The 25,311-nt window shown below is 39.6% G+C and overlaps 1 protein-coding gene across 4 annotated transcripts in view; it reads right to left on the bottom strand.

Moving 5' to 3' along the window:
* LOC143974052 (programmed cell death 1 ligand 2-like) overlaps window positions 1-25,311 on the bottom strand; it is a 60,285-nt gene that overhangs the window by 9,128 nt on the left and 25,846 nt on the right. Inside the window, exons 2-7 of one of the 4 annotated variants that reach the window (XM_077475040.1) lie at window positions 22,731-22,801; window positions 20,949-21,308; window positions 19,275-19,565; window positions 17,321-17,413; window positions 11,902-12,036; window positions 3,140-5,986 (exon numbers count right to left, since the gene is read on the bottom strand). In XM_077475040.1, coding sequence (XP_077331166.1) covers window positions 5,952-5,986; window positions 11,902-12,036; window positions 17,321-17,413; window positions 19,275-19,565; window positions 20,949-21,308; window positions 22,731-22,801 — 985 coding nt within the window. In that variant the 3' untranslated portion in view covers window positions 3,140-5,951. The other 3 variants (XM_077475043.1, XM_077475041.1, XM_077475042.1) reach the window with 3 other exon arrangements.

Genomic DNA, 25,311 nt, shown 5'->3' with positions numbered 1-25,311 from the left:
TTACCCCCCAAACTCCCTACTCTACTCTAAAGCATGTCTTAAAGTAAAATGTTTATTTTATTTTGTTCCTATAACAGAGAGAGATTTTATTACTTCCTCCCACACCATCACCCAATGTCTTGTACGGTCAGTCGTTGGGAGCTCAGTTTCTACTGACATAGCCATGGCCCCCAGAAATACATCTCTCAAGAGTCCTTTACTTACACATAGTGTATGCAGGTTCTTGAAAATTAAAGCAGTGACATAGCTTTCTTAGGAAAGAAATATACTGTATACTGCAGTACTCACTTTTGTTGACAGCGGTTTAGACATTAATGGCTGTGTGTTGAGTTATTTTGAGGGGACAGCTGATTTACATTGTTATACAAGCTGTGCACCCAATACTTTACATTGTAGCAAAGTGTCATTTCTTCAGTGTTGTCTCATGAAAAGATATAATAAAATATTTACAAAAATGTGAGGGGTGTACTTATTTTTTAAATACTTTATATGCTCTGTACTCCAGCAGGCAACGCTTACAACATGAAAACACTGGTTGGTATTTTAATGCAGCAAAAGCACTGTTTTTGTTCAGTTCATACAGGAAAAGCTCTCTGGATTCCTGGTATATCAACAGGTATTTTTCTGTATTTGAAGACTTTTTAAAACAAGGGGAAAGGTAAATGTTTTGGAGAAATGTACTGAATATGTTTTTTTTTTGCCTTGATAAACTCCTTGTATACAGTAGTAAACAGGTCCTCCTTGCTCCTAGGCCCCATAGCAGCTGTATGTGCTATAATGGATATAGTTATACCATAGTATAAAACAAGTTGCACAGGGCCTATATAGGATTTAGGCAAACATGCAAAAAATAGCAACAGTATTAGAGCAGAGTTCCACCCATTTAAAAGTCAGCAGCTACAAAAAGTGTAGCTGCTGACTTTTAATAATCAGACACTTACCTCTCCCACGGTCCAGCGATGCAGGCGCATAAAGCTCCCCGATCCTCTCCCCCTCCTCTTTGTGGTGCTGGCATTCTAACTGTGGGCCCGCGGCTGTGGCTTTACAGCCGGACATGCATTGCGCATGCACGTGCTGTGGATGGCCGGGGAATCTTCTGGGACCTGTAACGTCCCAGAAGACTGCATGGAGGGAGGGGGAGAGTTGATCTTCCTTCCAGCGCCGCGGCACCAGGGGAGGAAGTGGGAGCTGGGTGCCGGTAAAAACAGGGTACCCACTCCTGCCCCAAAAAAATGACATGTCAAATGTGGCATGTCAGAGGGTCACCAACACTTAAAGCAGAAGTTCTCATTTAACTTCATATAATACTGTGTGCTTGATTATGATATGTGCTCCTGTCTCTGTGTTTAATAAAAGAAAATGCAGATTATATCTGATTTCAGAGCACCGCTCGGCACTCACGTGACCAGCTGGCTCTCTCTTTAATGCATCTTTTAGGGTGTGCCCCCCAAATATCTTGTTTGTCTATTGTATGGATTCTGACCAAATCCTTTTGGGCAGGAGCACCCCACTCCCTCATCAGTGCCTCCCATTAGTGTCCACCTGTGTCATAGGTGGAGACTTTTAGTTCTCCCATATATGGCTCCCATGGTTCAGAGAAGCAGGATCTCCCATTCTATGGATAGCAGTGGTGGCTGGTGATCCATTTTTTTTGGGGGGGGGGGTGCAAAGAATGCCCGAACCAGTTAGGACCCCCACCCCTACGACCCCCCCGCTGGTCACTCACTCGTCCTCAATAGGGCCTACAGATACAGTTGGATAAATAGACAGAGAAATTAGATAAATGGACACGTGGATAGATAGACACTGGGTGGGGGGATGGAAGGGTGGATGGATAGATACTGGGTGGGAGGGAGGGATGGGTGGATGGATAGATACTGGATGGGAGGGAGGGATGGATGGATGGATAGACACTGGGTGGGAGGGATGGATGGATAGATAAATAGATACTGGAGGGAGGGATGGATGGATGGATACTTGGTGGGAGGGGATGGATGGATGGACACTGAGCGGGATAGATGGATGGATGGACACTGAGTGGGATGGATGGATGGACACTGAGCGGGATGGATGGATGGACACTGAGTGGGATGGATGGATGGACACTGAGTGGGATGGATGAATGGACACTGAGCGGGATGGATGAATGGACACTGAGTGGGATGGATAGATGGACACTGAGTGAGTGGGATGGATGGATGGACAGTGAGTGGGATGGATGGATGGACAGTGAGTGGGAGGGATGGATGGATGGACAGTGAGTGGGAGGGATGGATGGACAGTGAGTGGGATGGATGGATGGACAGTGAGTGAGTGAGATGGATGGATGGATGGACAGTGATTGAGTGAGTGGGATGGATGGACAGTGAGTGAGTGGGATGGATGGACAGTGAGTGAGTGGGATGGATGGACAGTGAGTGAGTGGGATAGATGGATAATGAATGGGATGGATGGACAGTGAGTGAGTGGGATGGATGGACAGTGAGTGAGTGGGATGGATGGACAGTGAGTGAGTGAGTGGGATGGATGGACAGTGAGTGAGTGAGTGGGATGGATGGACAGTGAGTGAGTGGAATGGATGGATAGTGAGTGGAATGGATGGATAGTGAGTGGGATGGATGGATAGTGAGTGGGATGGATGGACAGTGAGTGGGATGGATGGACAGTGAGTAGCATGGATGGACAGTGAGTGGCATGGATGGACAGTGAGTGAGTGGGATGGATGGACAATGAGTGAGTGAGTGGGATGGATGGACAATGAGTGAGTGAGTGGGATGGATGGACAGTGGGTGGGATGGATGGACAGTTATTTCAGCAGCAGGATGGGAGGAGGTGGGCATTTGACACAGAGCAGACAGGCAGGCAGGGAGGGAGGGGCAGAGACAACAGAGGAGGACAGGGGAGCTGCAGATGATGGAGGCACGTGACCACAGTGTCAGGGCTCAGCAACCACGATACATCATGGTCAGTTTACAGGGGGAAGGGCAGAACCAGGCAGGATCAGCCGGTATTTTAGGCATTACAGTGGGCCAAATTACACAGCACAAGCACTGTGCAGTATACATTTTTTTTTTTAGGGTAACAAACGCTTTAAAGTCTTGGCTTACAGATTTGTTTATTTCAAAGTCATACTATCGGCTTTTACAGTCACGCTATTACACAGCATACCTGCACAAGTGTTTTGTCAAGCATGAATAGTTACCAGAAGGTTGGGTCATGCGCTTGAAAACTTTTTTGATATTCAAAATCTGTGGTAATAATTGCTAAAAGTAAGAAATGCATAGTTCAGTAGAAACAATGTTTTTCTTATGATTTATACTTCAAGTCATTTGATTAGGACAACCATAGACTTTTCTTTATAGTTATGTTAGCACTTGTTTCCAACAGTTATGACATCTCTATAATACAGTAACTTAGAGAAAATGATACAGAAGCCTTTTAGAATTACAGTGTTATCTGTAGAGACTGAGAGATGCCAGCAGAAAAGCGGAAGGTTTACTGCCCAATATCCAACATGCATAACGAACATCTTCATATGTTGTGGCAATGTGCATAATAATGCATGTATGAATCCAACTGTGAAAGGTTGCATACTAGTATTATTAGCAGTCAGTGAAAACTAATACTGACCAAACATGCATCAATTTTTAAATTGTTTTCAAAATAAACTGGAATTTTCAGTCATATTTTTTCCTATTTTGTTCAATTCTTCTCCAATAATTGCAAAGTATTGTGTATTATACAAAAGCATAAATAACGGTAAATGTCAAAAAGAGGATGCTACCTCCCCGGTGATCAAAGGCCATATCATACTAACCAAAGTACAGCTAAATCAAAACATATTTGGCCTAGCAATTAGGCTCTATCTAATATAGCAACCATATATGTAAAGCTATGAGCTCATAAGTATCAACAACCAATTACAAAAGAGAAATCAGAAAGTAAAAATTATTGTAAAATAACATTGCGATAAACTACAGGTCCCACCTAGCTCAAGTACATGGAGAGGTAGGAGTACATTATTTCCGGGGATTAAATATTAGGGATATTTTGTTAAATTCTAACTAAACGATGATCATATAATAAGAGCAATCACTGGAATATGATAATTTCTAGACATTTCTATTGAAACAGCTTAATAGAATTTAAATTTGGGAGTATATTTAGTCTAGCAGTTAAAAAAGAACTAAACTGTATCTGAGCCCCATAAAGTAAAACATTGTTATTAAGGTTGTAAACCATGCAAAAATATATTTAATTCATATTTAAAATTTAAAAGCAAAATTATCCATCTGTTTATGTCCATTCATGTCTCATTACATAATTTTTTGGAGAAATCATTTAAAAAAAACAACCCCCTAGCATATCTAGCTGTGGCCAGCCTTAGTAAGGGCAGATAATTCATGTAACATTTACTTATTTACATTCTGTAATCCATCTGCCATTAATTCAGGCATGCAGGCAGAAGGGTATTCTTAGTTAAAAAGCCCATTCGCCCTTCCTGAAGACTCCTGGGATGTATGATACAAATTTGGCCCAGGCCAGAAACCAGAATGCAGCTGAATTTTAAAAGTTTTTAAAAAAAATTTAAACAAACACATATGGTAGCATGGTAGAATGGTAGTAGCATAAGGATTTCAAATAGTTAATGATGCAGGGGTTTAGTTAGCTCCACTTTTAAAAAAAAACAAGCGGGGGCTGTGGTGAAAATGGGCCCAATTTGAAAACCCCTGCATTTACAAACCTTTCCTTACAATGTCGCCAAACCATCACTTTCCTATATAGGTTTAATTTATGACCATAGAGACACCCATAATATAGGTATTGATATCGTTATTAAGTAGAATAAACTTTTAAACAGGGAGTACACCAAACACTGTAGTTTAGGGGGACTCCAATCAATTTGAGTTTAAAGGTGGATCTTGTCACAGATCAAAATGATTGTGGTTCTTGTTTAATTGTCCTTATGCTTAGGCATATGCCTTTTTGGAGAGATGAATTCAAAATATTGCTAGAAAACATTTCATAAATCATTTAACGTAAATATTAAAAAAAACGGAATACATGCCTTCAGAATGCCAAATAGGTAAGGCCATATACAGTATATGAACAGCATGAATGAAACAACACCATGAAAAGTGGCATTTCTAGAAAAATAGTTTTATTTAGATAAGCATGTTGATTAAGTACTTTACACAGTATACAAAACGAAGTCTTTTTTCAAAAATAATATGTTTGGTGCTCATGGAAAAAATGTGTTTCTTTTGTAAACTGTTTAATTCTACAGAATATGATATTGATCATACATGTATTCATTTATTCTTGGTATAGTTGGTCTTACAGCCAAAAAATTTTGGTTACAGTTGAGGCTGCCAATACCTTGTAAGTTAACTCTCACTCGTCTATACCAGAGGTCTCCAAACCTTATAAAACAAAGGGCCAGTTTATTGTCCTTCAGCTTTTAGTAGGGCCAGATTGTGGCCAGCGGGGGGCAGAAAATGTCTGGGGCCCGGCATCAGTGAAAATAAATATGGAGGAAGAGTACTGCCCCTATTAGTAGGAGGTATAGTGTCCCATCATTGGTATCAGTGGAAGCAAAAGGGCCCCCTTGTTAGTATCAGTGGAAAAATAGTGCCCCCTTGTTGGTATCCATAGAAGAAATAGTATTCCGTTGTTCATGTCAGTGGGAAAATAAAGGGCCAGATAAAGGCTAACAAAAGGCCCCATCTGGCCCTTGGGACGCAGTTTGGAGACGTCTGATCTATACTGTGCAAAGACATTAAATGTAAATCATGATCATACACAAACAAATAAAAATATGTTTTCCATGTTCTGGACCTGCCAGAGAAAAAAAAAAATCTTTCAAGTAACCATTATGGTATAATAAAGTGCTTAGATGCAAATGTTAACTTCTTTTTTATGCTTTAACTTTTGCCATATTTAAGGAGTTTTCAGCTGGAGTTTTTGTGAAATGTATTCCCAACATCTGAAAAATAAATGTTGAGTGTTACAAAACCTGTAACAGTTTGCAGCCTACTGATTAAACAGTATTCAATTAAATGTATATTGTTTTCATTAAATACATTTCCTTATTGCACATTAAAGTAGTATTCAATATTTATTCAAGTATTGTGACATTATTATTGAAAATAATAGTATTGAAACAAGACAATATATGGCAACTTTTTTAAATTATTTATTTAGGATTATATTATTATTTTGCAATTATAAGGTTGCAATGCTGTAATTCATCCTACTATTGATACAATATATGGTTACATTATTTGTAGATTCTTTATTGATCATGTTATTATCAAATAGTATGATGAATGAATACATATTCAAGCCAATAATATTGACATAGCATAGACATGACAAGGTTGCGTTATGGGCATTTCTGTCTGTAAAGTGTTTATAAACTTAAAGTGAGTGTAAAGGTTTTTTTTTTAAACAAATATGTTATACTTACCTGCTCTGTGCAATCGTTTTGCACAGAGCGGCCCCATTCCTCCCCTTCTTGGTTCCCCCGCAGGTGCCATGGGCTCCTCCCCTTCTCCACGTACCACCATAGGAAGCAGCTTCCTATGGTGTCACCCATATGGGCTCTATCCTGAGCTCTGCTGTGTGTGTCTATTGACACATGCAGTGCAGCTCGGCGCAGCCCCCTGCTACCTCATCACTGAATTTGCAACAAGAACCAATGGCTCCTGCTACTCTCTGAGTCCAGTGAGGAAGGAGAGAAAGAGCAGCGCCACTGATCTTGGGCGCAGCGCTGGTTCGAGATCGGGCTTAGGTAAGTATTTGGGGGGGGGGGGGGAACTAGGGGGAGCTGGACATAAAAGTTTTTTTTTTACCTTAATGCAGAGAATGCATTAAGTTAAAAAAAACGGAAGCCTTTACAACCACTTTAAAACAAAAAGGTAAAATATTCCAGCTTACCAGTCCTTAGGCTTCAGTTTTTGTTTCTTTTCACCTGGCGACCCTGTCAATAATATACTTTCTGCCCTACAGTAGATAACAATGCTAATTCGCTGAACTGTATCTATAGAGGAGCAGATTTGTCACTCTAGGACACAGGAATACAAACATCTACCCCTCACCTTATTTCCATGACATGTGAGGTAGTTGTTATGTAGTTCACAGTGATGAACTGAGCAGGGCTGATGATACCATTTGAGAAAGCAGAATTGTCTGCTCACTATAGGAAGTTGGGAACTCATTGGGTTTCTGGGAGTTTCATTAGTATATTTCTGTACTTGCAGCAATTTAAAATAAGCAAAACATAGGGAAATGTGCATGTATTGGAGAGGTGTATTGGGGAGATGCATGGAATATGTTTTTGTCCAGACATAGATGGTTTGATCCCTTAAATATGCAGCTACCTCTTTTCTGCAAAGAGGAGCAGAAGAAGAAAGAGCTGCAAAGAAAAAAAAAAGGATGGTGGTAAAGGAGGTAGACAGAGAAAGAAAATAGAAAAAGAAAATGCAAGGAAGGCAAAGTATCTGACTGTTCTCCAAACAGAGCAAAGCTCAGTAAAATCTTTGTGAATTTTGTAAGCGTAGGGTAATTAAGCTAGTGAAACGGTGTCGTTTCAGGTGATTTGTCTTTAAATTGCCCCGTCCAAAAAACTGCCATTAGATATAATATGCATAGCTCCCAAATGTCCCTGATTTTGAGGGACTGTCCTTGGTTTGGGTCCATTTTTTCTCCTCATTTGTTCCTCATTTTGGTCTGATCTATATAGTTGTATATAAAATGCACTTGTTATCTTTCAAAAAGTGTTTCCCAGTGCTAAACCTTTCATCCAATTTCTAAATTGCCACGTTTGTAAATTTCAAAGGTTGATATAAAGTAATAATAATGCTTGTGAATTTAACTAATCTTTTTTTGTATAATTCTCCTTTTGAGGAGGTGTGCCAGGGGTGTGTCATAAGTATTACAGTTTATTGCAAACATTCTACCTTTTTACAAAAGCTCTGGAAGTCCCCGTCAGCTAAAGGAATTGTTATTGTAAACAGTGACACATTTGAATTGTAAAAAAAGCTGCAGTTGAGGTTTCCCACTGCGGAATTTAATTAATTGCGAAAAAGTGGACGGCATATGATCTTGTTACTGATAAGAGAAGGGTGAAAATGTACATTGCTCCAAAGTAGAATTATGAAAGTACTGGCTGTATCCACATTTTGGACAAGTAGCTATCACAAAATGTTAAAGGATGGCTGTGCAGAAAGACAGTATATCCAGAGAGTTTGAAACCCAGATCTTTCAACTCACCAGATATAACAATTATGATCTATACCCTACATATTCATTCATCTGTAATGCACTGAGATTAAATTTAGTGATCTGTATTGGGAAGGAAATAAAATGGAATAAGATCCTAGGAATAATAATTCATTTTTATGTCAGGCATTCTCCAGATCCAGGAGATCTGGCACCAAAAGCAATTAGAATTTTCTTTGGCGGGAAATGTACAGTTGTGCTCATATGTTTACATACCCTGGCAGAATCTATGATTTCCTGGCCATTTTTCAGAGAATATGAATAACACAAAACCTTTTCTTTCACTCATGGTTAGTGTTCGGCTGAAGCCATTTATTATCAATCAACTGTGTTTACTCTTTTTATATCATAATCACAACAGAACTTACCAAAATAAACCTGATCAAAAATGTACATACCCCAGTTCTTAATACGGTGTATTGTCCACTTTAACATCAATGACAGCTTGAAGTCTTTTGTGGTATTTGTGGATGAGGCTCTTTATCTTCTCAGATGGTAAAGCTGCCCATTCCTCTTGGCAAAAAGCCTCCAGTTCTTGTAAATTCTGGGCTGTCTTGCATGAACTGCATGTTTGAGATCTCCCCAAAATGGCTCAATGATATAGAGGTCAGGAGGCTGAGATGGCCACTCCAGAACCTTCACTTTATTCTGCTGTAGCCAATGACAGGTCGAATTGGCCTTGTGTTTTGGTCATGTTGGAATGTCCAAGTATATCCCATGTGCAGCTTCCTGGATGATGAATGCAAATGTTCCTCCAGTATATTTTGATAACATACTGCATTCATCTTGCCATAAATTTTGACCAAATTTCCTGTGCCTTTGTAGCTCACACATTCCCACAACATCAACAATCCACCTCCATGTTTCACAGTAGCAATGGTGCACCTTTCATGATAGGTCTTATTGACTCCTCTCAAACTGTAGTGTTTTTGGTTGTGGCCAAAAAGCTCAATTTTGGTCTTATCACTCCAAATGACTTTGTGCCAGAAGGCTTGAGATTTGTCTCTATGCTGCCTGGCCTATTGTAAGCGGGATACTTTGTGGCATTTGCATAGTAATGGCTTTCTTCTGGAAAATCACCATACAGCCCATCTTTCTTCAAATGCCTCCTTATTGTGCATCTCAAAACAGCCACACCATGTTTTCAGAGTGTCCTGTGTTTTACCTGAAGTTATTTGTGGGTTTTTCTTAGCATTCCAAACAATTTTCCTGGCAGTTGTGGCTGAAATTTTAGTTGGTCTACCTGGTTTCAACATAACCCCTCATTTTCCACTCCTTGATTGGAGTTTGAACACTGCTGATTGGCATTTTCAATTCCTTGGATATCTTTTTATATTCCTTTTCCTTTTTATACAGCTCAATTCCCCTTTCCCGCAGATCCTTTGACAATTCTTTTGCTTTCCACATGACTCAGAATCCAGAAATGTCAGTCCAGCACTGGATGAAAGATGCAGTGGTCTGTCAGGAGTCCAAACATGCATTGACCTTTTATATACACACACACACACACACACTAATTACAAGCAAACAGATCACAGGTGAGGATGGTTATCTTTTATAGCCATTCAAACTCCTTTGTGTCAACTTGTGTGCATGTTATCAGGCCAAAATCACCAGGGTATATAAACTTTTGATCAGGGTCATTTGGGTAGTTTCTGTTGTGATTATGATTTTAAAAGAGTAAATACAGTTGATTGATAATAAATGGCTTCAGCCAAACACTAACTATGAGTGAAAGAAAAGTTTTTGTGTTATCATTCATATTCTCTGAAAAATGGCCAAGAAATCATAAATTCTGCCAGGGTATGTAAACTTATGAGCACAACTGTATAACTTGTTATGTTGGTATAATGAATATTGGAAAAAAATCACTCCCTAAACAGGGGAGGGGGTTCCTATAGTTTCTTGTGTAGCTGGGAATGTAAATAGCTTAAACCAGAATTGGACCACAGAGAAAAATGTGATAATAATTAAATAAGTTTGATAAGTAATATTTGTTGATGGCCATCGTATTTATTGTAAACAGAGCCACTTTGTATTTGATGCCAGTTAGATCAAATTACTTAAAGGGTAAGTTGACCTTTCATAACATTATTGTTTAAGACAAGGGTTTTACTGGTAGGTAAGGATGAGCTCAGGCTTGTTTGCAACCCGCACATGCAGAGCCCGCCAGGAAGTCGGCACTGCACAGCGGTAGTGGCAGTGAGATATTTCTCAATCTCTGCAGCCGCAGTTCAGGAAAATGTCTCACTGCCTGTGATTAGCACTGTGCAGTGCCGACTTCCTGGTGGGCTCTACACATGCAGGTTGTGAACACGCCTGAGCTCATCCTTACTGGTAGGGCAGAAGGGAGAGAAAATACTGGGCCAACTTTTTCGGTCCCTCTGAGGATGTGAAAAGAAAATTAAAGAAGCCAACAAGGTTTTGTATACCTGTTTTGTGACTGAATGGCTTTAACCCTTTTTTTTTTTGTTGTTTTTTTTTTTTTGTTTTTTTTTTAATGGTTATCAAATATGTTAAAATCTGCATTTATGGCTAGAAAATTACTTAAAACCATTAAAGCAGAGGTCCTGCATAAAACAGAAATAGTAGTAGCATTTTTTTCAAATATAATTTTTTTTTCAAATATAAATTTTAATTTTACACAATATTTGTGCAACTGTTTATCAAATCTATACTTTCATAAAAAAATACAATACAATCTCTATTTTTGTACAAGTGAGGTTATTTCAAGGAAATAGAAACCAATGTTGGGTTTCAAAATTCTACTTGCCTAGAAAGGTCCCTTTTGGCAGGTAAGCTTGCCAGTTGCCATAATATGCAAATATGTCATGCACACTTGACATTAGGACCCCTTTCACACTGGAGGTGTTTTTCTGGCGCTTTAGCGCTAAAAATAGCACCTGTAAAGAGCCTGAAAAATGCCTCATCTGCAATCACACTGGGGTGCTGCACTGGCAGGACATTAAAAAAAGTCCTGCAAGTAGCAAATTTGATGGTGGGGGTTAAAAGTGCCTCGCTAGCGGCAGAAAAGTGACAGTAATCCGCGCTGTCAGTGTGAAAGTGCCCTAAGGGTAAAACCCACCTACCACAATGCAAATTTCATTCCAATTTAACTGTAACAGTGAAACTGGTTTCTTCTGTCTAGTAGGGTTTAATAAATCTCAGGACCAGTTAGAGAGAAATGCTAATTCTTTGGCTGTTAAAAGAGCTGTTTCATCTGCGTAATTAGATGCTTGCCTGAAGTTCTGCTTTAATAGCTGCATAGTAGGGATGAGCCTATCATAACTATGTTCGGTTTGGGACAGGTTCACAGAACACTAAACTAAAATTTGGGTGCTGATTCCAAAACCCATTGAAGTCAATGGGAGCCGAATATTTCAAAAAAAACTAATGGTAATTCTCTAGGCTAATAGGTAAGGGATTGCCAATTAAATGGCAAGGGGGTAGGGGGGTGGGGGCTGATCACCGCCCTAGGGAGCGTGTATGAAAAAAAAATCCCATTTGGCTGGAAGCATCGTTTTTAATCATGCTTAATGTGAAACTTTAACAATGCAAGATTCCTTAACATGTTTGGTTGATGCCCTGACCCTTTATTATTCATTATTCATTACTTACCAATAACATCATGCTCAGAACTGTATCCAGAATATTTGCTTGTAGCTGATGCAGAGTTGTCTATACTGAGAGTCTCACCTAATTGTATGATGTTGTATTCTGTAATTCTCTTTTTATGATGACCTTTGTGGTGGCCTAAGATGGTATAAAAATGATAGATTATACACAATATATATATACAGTATATATAAATTTACATATATTAGTACCATTATTCGTAGAATATATACCTTCTAAATATAGCACCCTCCTAGTGAAGAATGCTAGGTAAATTTAGTTTTTGCTTCCCCCTGCCTCTTAGGGAGGGAGAATTCAAATAACCAGCCTGAATATTGATCAGGCCCTACCCTATCCCTGGGAGGTGTGCAACTGGGACAGTTTGTGATTGTGTTGCTGTTCTGTGAAGTCTCAGCAGTGGCAGAACTAGGATCTGGAACTGACTGCTGGACTTTACGGATGGGATCTGGTCTAGAGATGGACTGTCTAACTCACTGTATTGTATCCAGAGAAAGCTGGAATTTGCCCTGGTATGCTGTCAATCAACTTCTGGACCACATCCTGACTGATGGCAGCCCATTCTTGCATAATCAGTGCTTGGAGTTTGTCAGAATTTGTGTTTTTTTTGTTCACCTGCCTCTTGAGGATTGACCACAAGTACTCAATGGGATTAAAGTCTGAGGAGTTTCTTGGCCAGGGACCCAAAATTTTGACGTTTTGTTCCCCAAGCCACTCAGTTATCATTTTTGCCTTATGGCAAGGTGCTCCATCAAGCTAGAAATCACATTGTTTGCCACCAAACTATTCTTGGATGGTTGCGAGAAGTTGCTCTCGGAGGATGTTTTTGTATCATTCTTTATTCATGGTAGTGTTCTTAGGCAAACTTGTGAGTGAATCCACTCGCTTGGCTGAGAAGCAACCCCACACATGAATGGCCTTGAGATGCTTTACTGTTGGCATGACAGAAATTATGGTAGCGCTCATCTTTCCTTCTCCGTAAAAGGGTTTTTCCAGATGCCCCAAACAATCGGAAAGGGGATTCATCAGAGAAAATAACTTTACCCCAGTCCTCAACAGTCCAATCCCTGTACCTTTTCAGAATATCAGTTTGTCCCTGATGTTTTCCCTGGAGAGAAGTGACTTGTTTGCTGCCCTTCTTGACACCAGGCTATTCTCAAAGAGTCTTCGCCTAATTGTGCATGCAGATGCACTCACGCCTCCCTGCTTCCATTCCTGAGCAAGCTCTGCACTGGTGGTGCCCCAATCCCACAGCTGAATCAACTGTAGGAGACAGTCCTGGTGCTTGCTGGACTTCCTTGTGTGTCCTGAAGCCTTATTTACAATTGAACCTCTCTCCTTGAAGCTTTTGATGATCCAATAAATGGTTGATTTAGGTACAATCTTCATAGCAGCAATATCCTTGCCTGTTTATCCCTTTTTGTGCAAAGCAATGATGACTATGTGTGTTTGCTTGCAGGTAACCATTGTTAACAAAGGAAGAACGACGATTTCAAGCACCACCCTCCTTTTAAAGTTTCCAGTTTGTTAGAACTCAATCAGCATTACAGAGTGATTTCCAGCCTTGTCCTCTTCAACACTGACACCTGTGTTAATGAGAGAATAACTGACATGATGTCAGCTGGTCCTTTGTGCCAGGGCTGAAATGCAGTTGAATTTTTTGGGGATTATTTGGGGATTTTTCATGGCAAAACGGGACTTCGCAATTAATTTCAATTCATCTGATCACTCTTCATAACATTCTGGAGTATATACAAATTGGCATCATAAAAACAAAACCAGCAGACTTTGTGATAATTATTATTTATGTCATTCTCAAAACTTTTGGCCATGGCTGTAAGTGCCAGAGGACTGAAACAGCTTTCATAGGGTCTCAGACACTGGCCATTCACCATCCTCAGCAGTGTTCTGGACTGTGAGCTTAGAGAAGAGTGCCCTCCTGTATTGTGCGGTGTTCCTGAGATCACACTGGATACCAATAGTTACCAGTTACCAGATGCCAAAGAGATTTGCATCATGCAATATTCACAGTTCCTGTCCTCCAATTGCTAAGTACTAACCATTTTAGGGGTATACCATGTTTTAATCCCTCTCCTGTTACAAGTTTTACCAGCACTCAGTCACATAAAGGCAACCCCTGTTTATTGGAGCTGGAGTGAATGGACTGTTGCTTAGGTGGCTGGTGGCCTCTGTACTGTTTGGAGGAGAACCAGTTAAAACCAGTGGCCCCTGTGGGGGTGACAATACATAAGTATTTTTACAAAAGGTTTACTTTGTGATAACTTATGCTGTAAATTTATAATAAAATTATCTGGAATACGATTACATCACTAAGGGGTCAGCTAGTACAGCCAAGGTGCACTATTTCAAGTGAAAATATGTACATAGCTTCATACATAGGGCAGACTGGACTCATACATACGAGCACTATGTCCCACCCTAAACCTAATTTCTTAACTCACGTGGCACTTTAAACAGCAATTTACAGCAATTTAGCAATTGTAATTGTTAGGTAAAGTAGGGATGACAATATTAACAATAACCAGTATTATTCTTTGTTACCTGCTTTTTCTTCAAATAAGATTTTGGGTATTTTTTTTTAAAGACATGCTAGATAAATTTGCTCAGTGAAAATATATGTAAATTGTAAGATTCAACAGGATTTAGCCAGCACGTTCTGGCAGTAGTTGCCCTGGGTATTATATGACATTTGTTGGATAAATCGTGTTAGGTCGAATATTGCCAGAGCAACTCTTACAGTACAATAGCTGCTATTTTTCACATTTGGGCAAATGCTTGTAGGGATGTTTTGGACAAATCTTGTTAAATAACTTTAAAATGATTGGAAAGGCAAAACATTTTTGTATGAATCTAAAAAAAAAAAAAAAATTATAAATACCTGTATTCCCCTTTTTTTTATAAGTGATCACATTCCGTCTGTTCCCGACTGCGTTAGAGCTGGGGGGAGGAGAAGCAACAGCACACTGAGCTTGTCAGTGAATTGCTGTGCAGGGGTGGGGGGGGGGGGTGTCAGGACAAGTCTGATCATTGGAGGAGAGCCCATTGAGTTCTCATGTTAACAGGCTCCTGAGAAGGAACCAGCAATATCTAAAGGTGCCCTACAGCACCCCCTTCAGTACTGGAAGGTCCAAAGAAAAGGTAGACCCCCCCATCTTCTGCTATAACCTAAATTGAGCACTGTAAAAATTCTCAACCTAGCTATTATTTTAAGTGCCAAGAAAGTTCTGATGAAAGGGTTCCCCATGACGTCACTGCCTATATTTTTAATAATAGTCCAAATATGGGCAATTATTGCATGTCATGACATCACTGCCCATATATTTTATATTAGTCCAAATAGCTCTAATGTTTTTTTTTTTCTTTTTTTTTTACAGTAAAAGAAAACAAAATAATTGATTGTGAACGTGCTCAGTTTGTGTTAATACCCTTGTTCAGAACTCCACAGCTCCAATAACTATAAAATACACAGTTTGAATACTGTACAATATAAAAAATGAAGATAAAAGGGACAGTGAAGCAAACTGCCATTAAAGAACAGATGTTAGGTGAATCCTGTTTGGTACATTTTTAACTTGACCGAATCTTATTTGATGCAATTTTCGGCAGACAAATTTTGTTTGAAAACAGGTAAAAACCACTGAATAGAATGAATTTTTAAAAATGGGTGAATGTTGGGCCAAACATTGGGTGCATTTCTTGTTGAATGATAAATACACCCCTTTGTAATATAAAACATGACATTGCAACACTGTACAAAAGAAGAGCTTGTTTTCATTCTCTGAGATTTTATAAGTTGTTGGAAAATCCCCACAGCTGATGAGGAAGTATATTTTCTTCTGCTGCAGCACAGTCAAATGTTAACTGAGTCTAGAAGAATGATATACACTATATTACCAGAAGTTTTAGGACACCTGCCTTTACACGCACGTGAACTTTAATGGCATCCCAGTCTTAGTCTGTAGGGTTCATCATTGAGTTGGCCCACCCTTTTGCAGCTATAACAGCTTCCCTTCTGGGAAGGCTGTCCACAAGGTTTAGGAGTGTGTCTATGGAAAATGTTTGACCATTCTTTCAAATGCGCATTTGTGACGCCAGGCACTGATGGTGAATGAGAAGGCCTGGCTCACAGCCTCCACTCTAATTCAACCCAAAGATGTTTTATCAGGTTGAGGTCAGGACTCTGTGCAGGCCAGTCACATTGCTCTACCCCAAACTCGCTCATCCATGTCTTTATGGACCTTGGTTGTGCACTGGTCCAAATCATTTGGTGGAGGAGGGGTTATTAGTTCCAGTGAAGGAAAATCTTAAGGCATCAGCATAAAAAGACATTTTGGACAATTTCATGCTCCCAACTTTGTGGGAACAGTTTGGGGATGGCCCCTTGCTGTTCCAACATGACTGTGCAACAGTGCACAAAGCAAGGTCCATAAAGACATGGATGAGCGAGTTTGGGATGGAGGAACTTGACTGGCCTGCATAGAGTCCTGACCTCAACCCGATGGAACACCTTTGGGATGAATTATGCCACATACACACGAGCAGAATGTCTGACAGAAAAAGTCAGATGGGAGCTTTTCATCGTATATTCTGATTGTGTGCATGCCCCATCGGACTTATTACGTCAAATTCTGAGGGACCTAGAAATAGAACATGTTCTAAATATTTACCAATTGAACCAATTCCGATCGGGAAAACCGCTCGTCTGTATGCTGTTCCGACGGACCAAAAACAAAGCATGCTCTGAAGCAAGTATGAGATGGAAGCTATTGGCTACTGGCTATTGAAATTCCTTTTTCTAGTCTCGTCGTATGTGTTGTACATCACCACGTTCTTGACGGACGGACTTTGGTGTGATCGTGTGTACGCAAGACAGTTTCTGCGGAATTCTGTCAGAAAAACCTTCAGAGTTTTTTCAGACGGGAAAACTGGTCATGTGTACAGGGCCTTCTTGTCCACCATCAGTGCCTGATCTCACAATTGTGCTTCTGGAAAAATGGTCAAACATTCCCATAGACACACTCCTAAACTTTGTAGACAGCCTTCCCAGAAGAGTTGAAACTGTTATAGCTGCAAAAGGTAGGCCAACTCAATATTGAAACCTACGGACTAAGACTGGGATGCAAGTAAAGTTCATGTACGTGTAAAGGCAGGCATCCCAATACTTTTGGTAATATAGTGTATCTCATTCTAACACAATTTTAAAAGGCAAATGTATGGCTACTGTCTCGTATTCTCAAAAAATTTGTCCATTGAAACTGTATAAATAAAATTCAGAAGTAAATATTAAATATAACAAATACCATGGTCACCATTCTTTTGCTTTTATGGTTGCCTTTTTTTTCAATAAAAAAATATGGGAAAAAAAAAATCATGATTATCTTACCGTATAAAAAGATCAGAATGGGAATTGATACTATTAGTAACGTTATAATAACAACTGCAGATACCCATTCATGCTGTCTTTCATTGTTGATTTCTGAAACAGAAATGTAAGAGCTATAAGGCTAAGTACACTTGAGCATCTATATTTAAGCCATCTGTCATGTGTTTTATGAACTAATTTTTTAAAAATTCTATATCAGTGGTCTCCAAACTGTGGCTTGGGAGCTGGATACTAGACATGGGCACCGTCAATAAATTTGTTTCGTTATGTTCCGTTACAGTTCATATTAAAATTAATTTGTACTTCGTATTTCATGTCCAAAATTCAATTTCAATTCGTACGGAATACGAATTGTCGTTAGGTTTGTTAACTTGTACGAACGTTCGTTACGATGAATTTAAAGGCAAAAATATACCTCAATGTGACAGTCGATGCTGATGGAAGTTTGGTTTTTATCCGAAATACGAAATTCCATTGAAGAATTTCCTATCCGAAATACGAATTTTTGTTAGAGGAGGGGCTCCCACCATCCCTGTCCTGTGCTGACTTCCTCCTGGGGATTCGTAAACAAAAGTTCGTATTTCGTACAAAATTCGGATGCATGGCAATTCGTATTTCGGATCCTCCCGAACGTACGAATTTAGAGAAATTCGTACGAATTTGAGATTCGTACGAAACAAATCGCACATGTCTACTGGATACAGCCCTTTGCTTGCCTTCATCCAGCCCTTCTTACACTATTCCTCCCACTGGTACGAAAGTACGAAACACTAATCTGTCAACTGATATCAACAATAGGGCACCATTTCCCTCACTGACACCAGTAATGGGGCATTATTCCACCCTATGATACCAAATGTGATGATGTTTACTCCTACTGATGCCAAGAATATTTCCACACCCGCTTACCACAATTTTCCCTCCTAAAGTTTGATGGACAATAAATTGACCCCTGTTCTATATGAATCAGAGAAGGTATGGCTAAAATGGTTGTGGGTTGCAAGGTAGAGCTGACTGTTATATTGTAGCAGAGTAGTGTACATTTGCTCTAACAGTGGGTTATGGCAAAAAATAAAAACCACCATGGGTTCATTTTAGATGAAGATAGATGTTGTTGAACTAAAAAAAAAAAAAATCCAAGTAACAGCTTGAAGATGGAAAACTTGTTTTTATGTAACATAGAAAAAATGTATTAAGGAGTATTATATATATTTTTTTTCTATTATGTTGATGTTATATTTAGGTTCTGAGCAATCAATTCCAATTTAGTGTGAGCTCAGAGTGCTACATACTGACATATAATCACACATATAGGTTGGACTTGATGGATTTGTGTGTACACAAACCACACACAGTACTGTAATCTTACAGATTACAGTACTGTATAAAATAAATACACATCCCCTTTGTCCCTAGTGGTCTGTGCAATGCCCTGCATGCACTTTTATATTATAAATACAGTTTTTTATGGCTGGAATTTGGAGATTGTCCATAGCAACCAAAAAGTGTCCCTTTTTTCAGTGTTTTAGGATTTGATTACATTATTGAATAATTTTTATTACTATTTATTATATTATAAACTTTGTCATGCCTGGGATGTCTGCTAGACTCTGGTTTGAACAGATTTAAGAGAGTTATTCCTAAGAATTACAGGACTACAATATAAAATGCCAAATTTCCATGCAAAATAATTGTACTAATCATACCGCCAGGGAGGTTAATCTACCTACAAAAAGCATTTTGGCTTTAAAAAAAACAGATGTGAAACAGATCTTAGTGTGTTTACAGCTTATTATTTCTTGCAATTGCCCCAGCAACGAAAATATAATGCATGGTCTGTAAACACTGTTTTCTGCTAATTTGTTTGTTTACCAAATCACTTCTGCAATCATTATAAGGTATGTCGCATATGTACCCAGAGATTAGAACACAAATAATGGAAAGGTGTGCATACCTGGGAAGGTAAAATACTGTGACGTTGAATTCTGTAGTGCGTTATTCCAAAATATGCAAGTGAACGTTCTGTTAGCTTCAGAAGGGATTCTGATCACACTGGTGATATTGAATAGTCCTTCAGCAGTGTATATATAGCTAATATTGTTGATTGCACTGATATTCCCACTGTTACTCAGCCACGTGACCTCAGCCTTTGGATATCCCACAGACTGACAGGAGAGCTCCTTCATTGTCTGTCCTGAGGATGTGACCACATCTGTGACCTTTGTGTTTATTTGTTTGTATGGAGCTGTAGAAAGCATAGAAGAACATTTTATGCATTAGCAAAAAGTCTGCAAGAAATCAAGATAGCAGGGCTACAGTACTGATAAAAATAAGCATACAAGTAGATATTCTGGAAACCTTATGTCACGTACATACAATCAGAATTTTGGCCAGCAAAAGACAGATGAGAGCTTTTCATAGGAAAATGGGACCGTGTGTAGGCTCCATCGGAATTTAGCAGTCCGAATTTCCGTCAGCAAAAAATTGATAGCATGTTCTCAATTTTCCCGACGGAAAAACTTTCTATCGTAAATTCCCACCGTGTGTATGCAATTCCGACACGCAAAAACTCACGCATGCTCATATTCAACCACGAGATGGAAACTATTGGCTACTGGCTATTGAACTTCCTTTTTCTAGTCCCGTCGTTCGTATTGTATGTCACCGCGTTCTTGACGGTTGGAATTTGGTGCAACCATGTGTATGCAAGACAGCTTGAGCGAAATCCCATTGGAATTCCGTCGGGAAAACCATCAGAGCTTTTTACGTCCAAAATTCCGATCGTATGTACGTGGCATTAGATAGGAGTTTGCCCCTTTCTTCCTGCCCAGACCAATTTTCAGCTTTCAGTTCTCTTACAGTTTGAATGACAATTACTCAGTCATGCAACACTGTACCTTTTTTTCCACACAAATAGAGCTTTCTTTTGGTGTTATTTAATCACTATTCATTTTTTTTTTTTCGCGAGCATGCACCGTGCAAAGTGGGGTGGTACCACCTGTGATCGGCTGTGACTTCATCACGGCTGATCATGACGTAAACAGCCATACATAATGGCTGTTCACCCCTCTCGGCGGCGATCGGTGTCTCTGTGACACGCCGCCACCGAAGGAACAGTGATGCGCGCACACAATTGTGCGCATTCCCTGTTTAAATGGGAGACCGTCATATGACGCCCTCCCAGAATGAGAGCCCCACCGCCTGGCCATCATATGACGGCAAGCGGTTAAAGTGGTTAAAGTGGTTATAAAAGCTCAAGGTTTTTACCTTCATGCAGTCAATCACAGCCAGTAAGCTGAAGAGGAGAGAGAGGATGGGGGGGCCAAGCCGTGGCTCTGTGTGTGAAAGGACACGCAGAGCAGTGGCTTGGAAGTAAACCTTCTCAGGTGCCCCCACAGCAAGCTGTTTGCCCCAGAAGTGCCAGTGGGGAACCCAAGAAGAGGAGGATCAGGGCTGCTGTGTAAAAAAGCCATTACACAAAGCAGGTAAGTTTAACATGTTTGTTATGTTTTTTTTTAACTTGCCTTTAATATCAATTTAAGGCAAAATTACCCTACAATTGGAACACTACATGAAAAATATTTTTTTTATTGTGCTGTATACAGAAAAATATTGGAATAGACATTACCTTGTACTTCCAGACTGATTTCTTTAAAGTCTGATCCTTGAGAAGCTATAATGCACAGATATTGTCCTGCATCAGTCATCTTTACATTATTGATCCTCAAAATAGTACGTCCCTTTTTCAGTTTATCTGATAAGAGCTTCACTCGATCTCTATATTCTTTGTCTTGTAGAATTTCAACATCCTTTCCATTGGAATATTTTGCAACTTCTGAACTGCTCCCTTTTTGTTTGCTGTGTTTCCATATAACAGTCATATCCTCAAAATTTGTGATATGTTTTACTGTAAAGAGACACTCCATGTTGAGTTCACCTCCATACTCAGCTGTATAGCTGGATTTTATGGTTTGCACTGTAAGCAGGCCTGAAAGACAAAAATATATGTGTGTCAGTATATGTAATGTGTTATAATGAACTTAGCCAGAATGCTATTGGGAAACAATCAGTTAAATAGCTTACGAAAATGTTTTGATTGCAAATTTTTCTCTTATGGCAATAATCAGCACTAAGATCACCTGGCTACCCAGCCTCTCTATTCACATAATTATTAATGCTAGACTGAGCCCCTCCTGCCTTTATCAAAACTTTAGTCTGAGGGTGGTTGGATTGTATCTGCATATTCTTGTTCCCTCTGATATCTAAAGGAAACCTAAGTGGTAGTACATGTAGACCAGGGATATGCAATTAGCGGACCTCCAGCTGTTGCAAAACGACAAGTCCCATCATGCCTCTGCCTCTGGGTGTCATGCTTGTGGCTGTCAGAATCTTGCAATGCCTCATGGGAAATGTAGTTCTGCAACAGCTGGAGGTCCACTAATTGCCTATCCCTGATGTAGACTATGACAAACTCAACTGGGACAGAGGCTTTTGGAGGGGACTAGGGGCTTGCTTTCTACCCACTGATTATGACCCAGGGAAAAGACCGAGCATTTTGTCTGCTTCTCCCAGTCAGAGCATGGAAAAGTGCTCAGTTCAGCCCCTGAACCCATGGAGAGAGCAGATCATTCTCTAATGATGGAAAACAATGTGATGAACACTGAAAGCGAGATTTGGATTAATTCTCTGAACATGACAATAAAACGTTCTTTCTGGAGTGGATGGAAAGGTGTAATATTAATCTTGTACAGGTTACAGGAAATATGGTGGCCTTCCTGCAGACTGGGTTGGAGAAGTATTTATCAACAATCTCCCTCAAGAAATCTATGAAGATACATTTATTCCACTTTTACAGGCAGCTGGGACATTGTATGAGTTTTGTCTTATGATAACTTGTTTAGTGGACAGATTGCAAAAGCTGGTTAATGAGATTTGGACAGCCCTGGGTTTTCTTTCTGGGGAACTGGTGCCGAACTGTCTGGGTGGGCACTCACCCTAGTAACCTAGGCTTTTCTAGGTGACTAGTTTTTAATTGGCTTACTGTTTATGTGTATGTTAGCTGTTCATTAGATGTACTGATGATGTTACTTTTTAAAGTTTGCATTGTTTAGGATAATGTGATCAAGCTGTTATCTGATTTTGTGTGGTATAAATTCTGGGTGAATGTACAATAAAGTTAGTTTGCACCTAAGCTAGTTTTGTCTAGTTCTCAGCTGCAATGCTCAGCTATAATACCTGGTTTTTGCTTCCAGAGTGGAGGAAGCTGAAAATTGGTGGAGGCACCCAGGCTGGGTGACAGGTAGTCTGTCACATTTCACATTTCATATAAGCTAAAAAAAGTGCTGTAAAGGAACTAAACAAAGGAATGGGATTGCAGACTAAAACATAATAGAAGTAATGAATTCCTTACCACAAACTGAAGCACAATATCTGCTCAAAACAAGGACACTAAGAAGGTACCAAGGTATATCCATCTGGAGCCTAAAACATAAAATAACACACTATAGTAAAAGATAACAAAAAAAAAAACTACAGGAAAACTATGTTTTAAAGTCAATTTTTTTTTTTTTTAAGCTGACAATTTTTTAAGAAGCATGTGTTACATTTTATTATGATTTACGTTATACTGTATACATTTCCAATAGTACACATGAGACACAAAGCCGCCTAACTAAGAACACTATATTCTTCTTATCTGACACATAACTATAAAAGAGTCAGAATCCAGCATAATGTGAGAACTGGCCAAAGTCTGTTATTTAGCAGAACACACAGGGGGGACATATATGAAGCAAAGTAGCTAAACAATTAAATGCAAATCAGGGTACCACTTTCATGGTATACCAGGTTTCATTTCACAAAACCTATATGACAATTTTTCTGTGTATTTGTCACCCCCTGCATCTGTACTAATGAACAGCCATCCGCAGAAAATTTGCAAACGTCTGCAAAATTTTATCACTGAAGTTGAGACAGATTTTCACTCTAAACAGAGTAATAATTATGAAGTGATCAGGGTGAGGTTTCAATCTGTTCTAGTGTTATTTTAGAGTAACTGAAGGAGTAATTTATGGGATTAATTTACTAAAAGTGAAATAGGCTATTTTTCTTTTAGCTTATTTAATGAGGTGACAATTCACAGGATTTTTGCCTTCACATGATTTGATGATAAGTTAATGGAGCTTCACCTCCTTCACTAAACTAAGGGGAAATCCCAGTGCAAAGTGACCAGCCTAAAGTCAACCCTACATCTCAAGATTTAATCTTGTAGCAAGCTGGTCACATAATTTGTCTTACTTCTTCTGTTTAGCATTGCCTTGCTGTGTGACAGAATTGGTAAAAGCCACCGACTTTGTTTTAGATAAGCCTTATTATTTGTTGCCTATATTCTTTACTCAAACATCTTTTAATTTTCACAGGGTAACCCGTTCTCTTAACCACTTTCAGACCGGACCAATTTGCTGGTCAAAGACCAGACCACTTTTTGCGATTCGGCACTGCGTCGCTTTAACTGACAATTGCGCGGTCGTGCGACGTGGCTCCCAAACAAAATTAACGTCCTTTTTTCCCCACAAATAGAGCTTTCTTTTGGTGGTATTTGATCACCCCTGCGGTTTTTATTTTTTGCGCTATAAACAAAAATAGAGCGATAATTTTGAAAAAAACGCATTATTTTTTACTTTTTGTAATAATAAATATCCCCCAAAAATATATAAAAAAACATTTTTTTCCCTCAGTTTAGGCCGATACGTATTCTTCTACATATTTTTGGTAAAAAAAATCGCAATAAGCGATTATTGATTGGTTTGCGCAAAAGTTATAGCGTTTACAAAATAGGGATAGTTTTATAGCATTTTTATTAATAATTTTTTATTATTTTTTTTTTTACTAGTAATGGCGGCGATCTGCGATTTTTATTGTGACTGCGACATTGTGGGGGACCAATCGGACATTTTTGACACATTTTTGGGACCATTGTCATTTATACAGTAATCACTGCTATATAAATGCAGTGATTCCTGTGTAAATGACACTGGCAGTGAAAGGGTTAACCAGTGGGTGGCAGTGTAGGGGTTAAGTGTTCCTAGGGGTGTGTTACTAACTGTGGGGGGGTTGGGCTTTCATTTAGTGTACACTGATCTCTGCTCCAATCACATGGAGCAGAGATCAGCGTCACTAGTTGCTAGGCAGAATGGAAAAATGTTGTTTATACAGCATTTCCTCCATTCGGCCGCTCCGTGAGACGATCGCGGGGATGCCCGCGGCGATCGAGTCCGCGGGTCCCGCGACCGGACTCACGGGGGTCCCGACCAGCGCGGGAGCGCGCCGCCGGTGGCGCGCTCCCGATGGCACGGCGGCAACGAATATTGGACGTACATGTACGCCAATATGCCTGCCCGTGCCATTCTGTCGACGTACATCGTCGTGCGCTGGTCGGGAAGTGGTTAAAGAAGGATATATTGATCTTTCACCCAACTTGTGACACTTAGATATCCAAAAAAAAAAAAACAGCAAGCAAAAAAAAAGCCTATATAGAAGTATGGGGATTTTTATGACATTATTGGAAAAAATATTGGTCTTTCATGGGTTTGTCCACACCAGTACAAATGAAAACTCTGCTAGATGCAAAACAGAGAACTTCTTCCTCTAATGCCGCGTAGACATGATCGGAATTTCGGTCGGAAAAAGCTCTGATGGTTTTCCCAACAGAATTCCAACGGGATTTCGCTCAAGCTGTCATGCGTACACACGGTCACACCAAATTATGACTGTCAAGAACGTGGTCACGTACAACGCGTACGACAGGACTAGAAGTAGGAAGTTCAATAGCCAGTAGCCAATAGATTCCGTCTCGTAGTTGAATCTATGCATGCGTGAGTTTTTGCGCATTGGAATTGCATACACACGGACGGAATTTCCGAAAAATTCAGAACATGCTCTCAATCTTTTGCTGGCCGAAATGTGGCCAGCAAAAGTCCAATGGAGCATAC

This window comes from Lithobates pipiens, unplaced genomic scaffold (genome assembly GCF_037356315.1).
Source record: "Lithobates pipiens isolate NorthernLeopardFrog02 unplaced genomic scaffold, aLitPip1_a1.2 Scaffold_13, whole genome shotgun sequence".
Classification (NCBI taxonomy): Eukaryota; Metazoa; Chordata; class Amphibia; order Anura; family Ranidae; genus Lithobates; species Lithobates pipiens.
This window is presented reverse-complemented; position numbering and strand designations above follow the sequence as displayed.